The 8,849-nt window shown below is 43.9% G+C and overlaps 1 protein-coding gene across 2 annotated transcripts in view; it reads right to left on the bottom strand.

Moving 5' to 3' along the window:
* Positions 1-686, bottom strand: part of SIMC1 (SUMO interacting motifs containing 1) — a 27,346-nt gene extending 26,660 nt beyond the window's left edge. For both annotated transcript variants that reach the window (XM_069077506.1, XM_069077507.1), the window contains exon 1: positions 145-686. In XM_069077506.1, the coding sequence (XP_068933607.1) occupies positions 145-525 (381 nt within the window). In that variant the 5' untranslated portion in view covers positions 526-686. The remainder of the gene's footprint in view (positions 1-144) is intronic.
* Between the last annotated feature and the right edge of the window lie 8,163 nt (positions 687-8,849).

The raw sequence follows: 8,849 nt of genomic DNA, 5'->3' as shown, positions 1-8,849 counted from the left end.
GGGGGGAGGAGGAGAAGTGGAGAGAAGGAAGAGAAGGGGGGAGAAGGAGGGGAAGGGGGAAGGGGGTGAAGGGGGAGGAGAAGAAGGCGGGGGAGAAGGGGGCGAAGAAAAGAATGAAGAGGCGGGGAGGGGGCCCGGACTCACCACCACAGCTTGGGAACCGCACGTATATGCGGCTCCTCCGGTCCGGTGTCCGCTTTGGGTCGGGGTCCGCAGGGCCCTGCAGTCTCGGCCAGAGCCGGTGCTTCGGCCGGGACTACAGGGCTCGTCATCGCTGTCATCCGAAATCACAATGGGCTCCGTCATGGGACCGGCTTCTGAGGCGCTCCGGGGAGCGTATGGCCCCGCTTTTGAGCGCCTTCGGCTGAGGCCATCCCGGCCCAGCTGGAGCCTCGCCCTCGTCTCGGCCCCTTCCCGCTCGTATTCCCGTCCGAACTTCCGCTGCAGCGGGAGCCAAGGCCGAGGCCGCCGAGGAGGGGCCCGCTGCTCGCTCTGAAGCCGGGCGGGAGGCCCTGCGCAAGTCATGGGCCCTCAGGCAGGGCCTGCGCTCGGACTGGGCCCTGAGGCTGGGGAGGAGGCCTTGGAGTGCTCACAAACAGGGGCGGGGCCCCTGAACGTCAGCCGACCCGCTCTGCTCCGGGCTCCTCAGGCTCAGGGCCTCCCAGGCTCCTCGGCAGGGGCGTGGGGAGAGAGGGCACGGGGCGGGGGAGGGGCGGGGGGCGGAGCCTGGGCACGCGCTCAATGCCAGGGCGGGAGGGGAGGTGGGAGGGGCCAAAGCTTCGAAGCCGGCTGCGTTTTATGGGGGGGGAAGGGAGGGACTGCTGGCTATGGAGCCTCACCGCCACGCCTCCCACTCCACTCCCGGAGAAGACTAGAGGAGAGTTTCTCTAGTAATCTTCCTTCGAATGGGGAAATGAAACTGCGCTGGGGAGTGAAAGTGTGAAGGACTTCCAAGTCCCCTGGGGTGGAAGGTTGTGTTTGTGCACCAAGCGCTAATTTCGAAGTCCAAAGGCATTTTTATAAGTGCTTACAGAGCACTGTGAGCTCTGAGGCTAAAAAGGCAAAAATACCTCCCTCACCCTCAAGGCGCTCAAGGTCCAATTGAGGGAGACAAAACAAACAAGATAAATAGGATAAATTGAGGATAATAGAGGGAAGGCACTAGCAAAATGAAACAATTCCTGCCCTGAAGGGACTCATGTTCTATACTGAGAGGCTGTATATACACACATCATTTATTAAGCTCTTACTGTGTGCCAGGCACTGTGCTAAGCATTGAGGATACAAAAAGAAGCCCTTGCCCTCAAAGAACTTCTGTCTAGTGGTGGAGACAACATTTAAACAAATAAATACAAAGCAAGCTATATATAGGATAAATGGGAAATAGTTAATAGAGGGAAGGCACTAGACTTAAGAGGGGCTGGGGAAGACTTCCAGTAAAGATGGAATTTGAGTTGGGACAGAAGACAGAGGTCAGGTCAGCTGGCTAGTGCAGAGGAGGGAAGGGAAAATGCTGGGAACTTGGGAGTGTCTTCTTCATGGAACTACCAGGATCTAAGAGTAAAGAGAAATTGAAAACTGATTTTAATTCTATTTTTATATACTCTCTGTCCCATATGATTTTAAACTCCTTCCCCCCCCGAATTTATTTATTTTTAGTTTTCAACATTCATTTCCACAAGATTTTGAGTTCCAATTTTTCTTCCCATCTCTCCCCTACCCCCACCCCAAGATGGCAAGCATACTGATTACCCCTTCCCCCAAATGGCCCTTTCTTCTGTTCCTCCCTATCCCCCCCCCCTTCTGTAGCGAACTTTCAGAAGTTTCTCAGCTTCGCTAAATGAAATGTTCCCCTTTCCTATATTATTATTTGAAAGGCTACAGGGCAGACAAGCAAGAAGATGTATTACGAAGGGAACGTTTTGGGGTCCCTTGACCTCGATAGATACATTCCCCTGTCCTCTACAGTTATCTGCAAAGGTTACTGGGCAGATAGCAAGAGGGCGTGTAATCTTTTTGTTTATGCCTCCGGATATGGTCCTGGAATAATACCTTAATAAGTAACTAACCTTTAAGCAAGGGGATGTAGGATCTTTCTACATTGTCTGCATTCTTTGGGGGTGTCTACATTCTGCTTGGGGGGGCATAAAAACTGTGAGTTCCTTGCATCTTTGGTTCTGTATGAAATGGTCCTGTAATAAACAGACTATTGATTACACCCCCATCTCGTTATTCTCACCACTTGCTAGCCCACCAACTGCGCTGGCCCCAGTACCCTTCCCCCTTACTTTCTTGTAGGGCAAGATGAATTTCTATACCCCATTGCTTGTATATTTTATTTCCTGGTTGTATGTAAAAACATTTTTTTTAACATTTGCTTTTATAACTTTGAGTTCCAGATTAGAGAATCTTCTTCCCTCCTCACCCACCCCCATTGAGAAGACAAGCAATTCAATATAGGTTATACATGTGTAGTTATGCAAAACATTTCCATAGTGGCCATATTGTGAAAGACTATATTTCCCTCCATCCTATCCTGCCCCCCATTTATTCTATTTTTTTCCTTTGACCCAGTCCCTTTTCAAAAGTTTTTGCTTCTGACTATCCCCTCCCCCAAACTGCCTTCCCTTCTGTCATCCCCCTCTCTTATCCCCTTCCTCCCTACTTTCCCGTAGGGTAAGATACCCAATTGAGTGTGTTTGTTATTCTCTCCTTGCCAAATTCAATGAGAGTAAGGTTGACTCATTCCCTTTCACCTCCCTGTTCTTCCCCTCCAGTGTAATTTCTTTGTCTTGCCTCTTTTATGTGAGGTAATTTACCCTATTCTATCTTTCCTTTCTTCTTCTCCCAAAATAGTTCTCTCTCACCCCTTAATTTTATTTTTTAGATATCTCTTCATATTCAACTCACCCTGTGCCCTCTGTCTATATATACATATGCACATATATAAATGCACACACACACATATATTTCCTTCAACTCTAGTAATACTGAGGAAAGTCTCATGAGTTACAAATATCGTCTTTCCATGTAGGAATATAAACAGTTCAACTTTCCTTATGATTTCTCTTTCCTGTTTACTTCTTCATGCTTCTCTTGATTCTTGTATTTGAAAGTCAGATTTTCTGTTCAGCTCTGGTCTTTTTATCAAGAATGCCTAAAAGTACTGTATTTCATTGAATTTCCATTTTTCCTCCTGAAGTATTATACTCAGTTTTTCTGGGTTGGTGATTCTTGGTTTTAATCCTAGCTTCTTTGACCTCTGGAATATCATATTCCAAGCCCTTCAATCCCTTAATGTAGAAGCTACTACATCTTGTGTTATCCTTATTGTGTTTCAATAATACTCGATTAGTTTCTTCCTGACTGCTTATAATATTTTCTCCTTGACTTGTGAACTCTGGAATTTGGCTATAATATTCCTAGGAATTTTCTTTTGGGGGTCCTTTTCAAGAGGCAATCAGTGGGGGCAGCTAGGTGGTGCAGTGTGTAGAGGACTGGCCCTGCAGTCAGGAAGACCTGAGTTCAAAATGACCTCAAACACTTAACACTAGCTATTTGACCTTAGGCAAGTCACAACCCCAATTACCCTGCCTTCTCACCTCCAAAAACAAATAAACAAGAGATGATTGGTGGATTCTTTCAATTTCTATTTTACCCTCTGGTTCTAGAATATCAGGGCAGTTTTCCTTGATAATTTCTTTAAAGATGATGTCTAGGCTCTTTTTTTGATCATGACTTTCAGGTAATCCAATAATTTTAAAATTATCTCCCCTGGATCTATTTTCCAGGTCAGTTGTTTTTCCAATGAGGTATTTCACCTTGTCTTCTATTTTTTCATTCTTTAATAAGATATTTTATAATATCTTAATTTCTCATAAAGTCATTAGTTTCCATTTGTTCCATTCTAATTTTGAAGGAATTATTTTCTTCCGTGAACTTTTGGACCATTTGACCAATGGTCAAAATACTTTTTAAGGCATTCTTCTCCTCATTGACTTTTTGGACTTCTTTTGCCATTTGAGTTACTCTATTTTTTGCTGGATCAAAGGGTATGAAAGTATTTATAGTCCTTTGGGCATAATTCCAGATTGCTTTCCAGAAAGGCTGGATCAGTTCACAACTCCACCAACAATGCATTAGTGTTCCAGTTTGCCCACATCCTCTCCAGCATTTGTCATTTTCCTGTTTTGTCATCTTAGCCAATCTGAGTTACTCTATTTTTTAAGGTATTTTCTTCAGTATTTTTGGGGGGTCACCTTTAGCAAGCTGTTGACTTGTTTTTCATGATTTTCTTGCATCACTCTCATTTCTCTTCCCAATTTTTCCTCTACTTTTTTTACTTGATCTTCAAAATCCTTTTTGAGTTCCTCCATGACCTGCGACCAATTCATATTTTTCTTAGAGGCTTTTGATACAGGAGTTTTGACTTTTGTTGTGTTCTTCTGGCTGTATGATTTATTCTTCATCACCAAAGAAAGATTCTATAGTCTGATTTTTTCCCTGTGTTTACTCATTTTCCCAGCCAATTACTTGATTTTTGAGCTCTTTGCTAAGTTAGGACTCTGCTTCCAGAGTAGAAAGTGCTCTGTCCTAAATTTCTGGGGTTTTGCATAGCTGTTGTCAGAGCTACTTCTAGGCACCTGTAAATTTTCTGTTCTTATAAGGTGGTATGATCAAAGGAGAGGTGTTTATTCCTCTCCTGGCTGGTGGTCTGGTCTGTGAGTGATCACAAGCACTCTTTTCTGACTCAGAACTATGAGGAGGACTTCCTCTCCACAGCCACCACTAGCTCTGCCAGGCCAGCCCTCCTCCTCACCCCAAGACTACCACCCAAGACTGTGACCCAGATCCAAGCAAGGCAAATCAAGAGAATCCTGCCTCAGCCCTAGCAAAGAGATCCCTACAATTGCCCTCTGATCAGCTGCTTGATCCCCCCACCATCTGTGGGCCTGAAGCTTCCAAAGCTGCTGCTACTGCCACAACCCTGGAGCTGGGGTCTGACTGTGCTCTTTTCTCACCCAGGTCCAACAGAGATTCCCCCCTGATCTTTTACTTTGTCTTTGGTGTTTGTGGGTTGAGAAGTCTGGAAGCTGCCACAGCTGCCAGTGATTCAGTCCCCTGAGACCTGCTCTACCTGGTCTGTGCTGGCCAGCTCTTGCAGAACTGTGCTCTGCTCCCAGCCCAGCATGATAGACCCTTCCTTGTCAGCCTGGGGACTGTCTTCCACTGGAGATGTTCCATTCTGTCATTTTGTTGGTTCTGTAGCTCTAAAATTTGTTTGGAGTCATTTTTCACAGGTATTTAGAGGTGATTGGGGAACAAGCTCAAGCAAGTTCCTGCTTTTACTCCACCACCTTGGCTCTGCCTAAAACACTTTCCTGTGGGACTTCATTAGTATAAGGAATTCCTTGATGAAGATACTCCTATCAATGCAGGTCAGCACCATTTTTTTAATTTATAGCTTGGGTCAAAACACATACTAAGATTTCCTACCCTTAGCCTTTTTATACAAAAAGTGTTTTATCTTTGATGTACATTGGAGATGTTTGCATGTTTCTATGCTGTATTTTTTCCAGAGTCATTGAAGTCCAGTGGCAGGGCAAAAGTCAGAACGATGCAGGGATGTAGTAGGTGACCTTAGTGTCTTCAATGTTTGACCAATCTCTAAGTCAGGCCTGCACAACCTGGGGCCTACAGGCTGCTTGCAGCAGGCCAAAGGATTTTGGATGACCCTCAAAAAATGTAAAGGAAGTGGGGGCAGCTAGGTGGTGCAGTGAGTAAAGCACAGGCCCCAGAGTCAGGAGGATACAAGTTTGGTTCAGACACTTAACACCCACACAAAAAAAAACTGGCTGTGTAACCTTGGGCAAGTTACTTAACCTTAATTGCCCTCCAAAAGGCAAAAAAAAAAAAAAGTAAAGGAAGGTAGCAGGTTGTGCAGGCCTGCTCTAAGTGCTCCACACCACCTACTTTAGCCACCTTCATGGCCTTTGGAACAAATTGTTCTCATCCATCTATTCTGCTTTGGCAGTCTTCACATGCTTGGGGTAGACATCCCCCTAACTAACTGATGGGTTTGAGACCTGTTGGTTACCTTCAACTTGGTTTAGTCTGTCTGCCAAGACAGTTTTTACCAGTGTGTGGCTGCTGTGCATGCTATAGCTTCTCAGAGCCGCAGGTGACATTGGGTGACAAGGTAGACACCAAGGGTGAATGAGCAGCGCAAGCCCTCATACCAGAGATGCCGCTCTTCCCTGAACACTCCATACATCCCCAACACAGAGAAGTAAATGCAAAATAAATGTGACATAATTTTAGAGCGGCAGACATAGCTGGTGAGACATTTTTCAGTCCTGTCTGACTCTTCATGGCCCCATTTGGTGTTTTCTTGGCAAAGATACTGGAGTGGTTTGCCATTTCCTTCTCCAGCTCATTTTATACAGAAAAGGAACTGAGGCAAACAGGGTTGAGTGATTTACCAGTATCAGCTAGTGTCTGAGGCCTGGGTATGAACTCAGAAAGATGAGTCTTACTAACTCCAGGCCTTGCACTTTTGTCTACTGCGCCCAGGAGACATAGTAGATGGTGCTTAAGCTTAGCAGTAATAGGATGGTAGGGATTCTACTAGCTTGAGGTGAAGAGGAAGTTCATAGTAGGCACGGGGACAGCCAGTGCCAAGGCTGAGGTGGGAAACAAAATATCCTGTACTGGGAACAAAAATCAGACAGACCAGTGTGGCCAGAATGTAGAGTGCCTGGGTGAGAATAATGTAAATTCAGTCTGAAAAAAATTTGGTTGTTGTCAGATCTTAAAGAGCTTAAAATGTCAAACACATGAGTTTTTATTTTGTCCTGAAGGCAAAAGGGGACCACAAAGGCTTCTTGAGCAGGAGAGGGATATAGTTAGAACTGTGGTTTAGAGGTACCAATTGTGTGGACTCAGGAAAACCAATAGAGAGGCTATTATATAGTCAAGTGACAGATAATTGACAGCCTGAATTAGGATTGGTGCCTATGTGAATGCAGGTACGACAGATGTTATGAAAGCAGAATGGATAAAAATAGCAATTGATTAGATGTTGGGGGGTTGAAGGAGGAAAGTGTAGAAGATGACTGAGTTTGAGAACATGGGAAAGATGATGGTACCTTCTGTTCATGATAAATGGTTTTTGTAGTTCAGTATTCCTGTCAATGTGTTTTTCCTGTTTAGGATCTTTGCAACTGTGAATGCCAGCCTTCTTCTATGAACATAATAGAATTGTTATAGTTTTCTAGAGAATAGAACACATGCATGCATAAGTAGACAGATTGATTAATTGAAGCCTTTTTCTCCTTAACATTAGAATCTTTGTACAAATCCTATTCATCTCACATGTGGAATCCAATGGGAAAAGCTATAACTATTTTCTTTATGTGTCTCTTTTACCAAGTTAATTCTATTTTCATAATTTTTTTGCATCACTCTTCTTTCTTTCTCCAATTTTTCCTTTACCACTCATCTCTTTCTTTGGCTCTTCCAGGAATTCTTATTCATCTTGTATCCAGTTTATATTCTTTTTTTTTTTTTTTACCTTTGAGGCTTTCCTTGTGGATGTTTTCATGTTGTTGTCTTTTCCTAAGTTTGTGTCTCTGTCTTCCATGTCACCATACTAGCTTTTTATGGTTAGATTTTCTTTATTTGCTCATTTTTCTAGCTTATGTCTTGACTTTTAACTTTATTTTAAAGTTGGGCTTTGTATCTAGCATGGGGTTGGGGGCACTATCTCAAGCTTCAGGCTTTTTCCCCATTGCTGTTTTCAGAGCTAATTCTGTGGGCTAGTTTTCAATGCTTCCAAGGTAGTGGTCACTGCTCTCCTCATCTGTGCTCTAGTCTTTACCCAGGAAGGGTCTCTGCTCTTCTGCAGCCACAAGTACCAGTGCTTTTCTCTGTCCTGAAACTTCGACCTGGAACTGCCTATGGACAATGCAACAGGGTTGTGCATCCAGTGTCAGCTCAGGGTCCCCTGTAATCTCTTTTTGAACATTTATCCAATGCCCTTTTTGTCTTTGGGTGGTAAGAACTCCCCAAATTGCTGCTGTAGCTCTGTTGTCTTTGTTTCCTCCGACATCCACAGCTGGTGTCACTGCTGGGTTGGGCTCCTAGCCAGCCTCTCTACTCCAGTGTCACAGAACTATCCTTCTTACCTCCTATCAGGCACATGTGGCCTTCTAGGTTCATAAGTGAGGCCCTTTGACCGAATCCAAACTGTTTCGAGTACCCCACCCCTGTCTAAGTTGTCTTGGGTTGGAAAAATGTCTCTCCCAAAATTTTTGTCGGCTCTACCATTCCAGAATTTGATTTGAGATGTTATTTTAAAGTTGTTTGGAGGGAAATGTTGGGAAAGTTTGGCTGGGTTGCTGCTGTCTCTACTCCACCATATTGCCTGTTGTAACTATTTACAATAAAGGCACTATCATTCTCCTTTGCAAAAGCAAACTCCAGGACAGTTCTCCTTGACATTGGTCAAACTCATTTGAATCAAGAAAACTTCCTCAGGATACTTTGTTTTCTATTTGCCTACACAATTTCACTGTTTTGCCTAGAATCCTTAAACTGTTGAGAAGATCTCTCCTTGTTTCCAAAATTGAAATTATGTTCAGCTCAGCCCAAATGAAGTAATTTTTTTGTAGGACTCTAGTTCTTGTATATAGTAGGTTTCTATTGTAAGCTAAGATAAGAATGAGCCTTCTGGTGGTATTCTCACTATCTCATCCAGCCAACAGTGGTTGGCCTTGGAATACTTGAGAACTACAAAACAAAAATACCTCTATTGTACATTGGAGATGGAACAGTTCTTTTGTATTAAA

This window comes from Petaurus breviceps, unplaced genomic scaffold (assembly GCF_028583685.1).
Source record: "Petaurus breviceps papuanus isolate PSGF00001 unplaced genomic scaffold, PetGlider_PUasm1.0 90994, whole genome shotgun sequence".
Lineage (NCBI taxonomy): Eukaryota > Metazoa > Chordata > Mammalia > Diprotodontia > Petauridae > Petaurus > Petaurus breviceps.
This window is presented reverse-complemented; position numbering and strand designations above follow the sequence as displayed.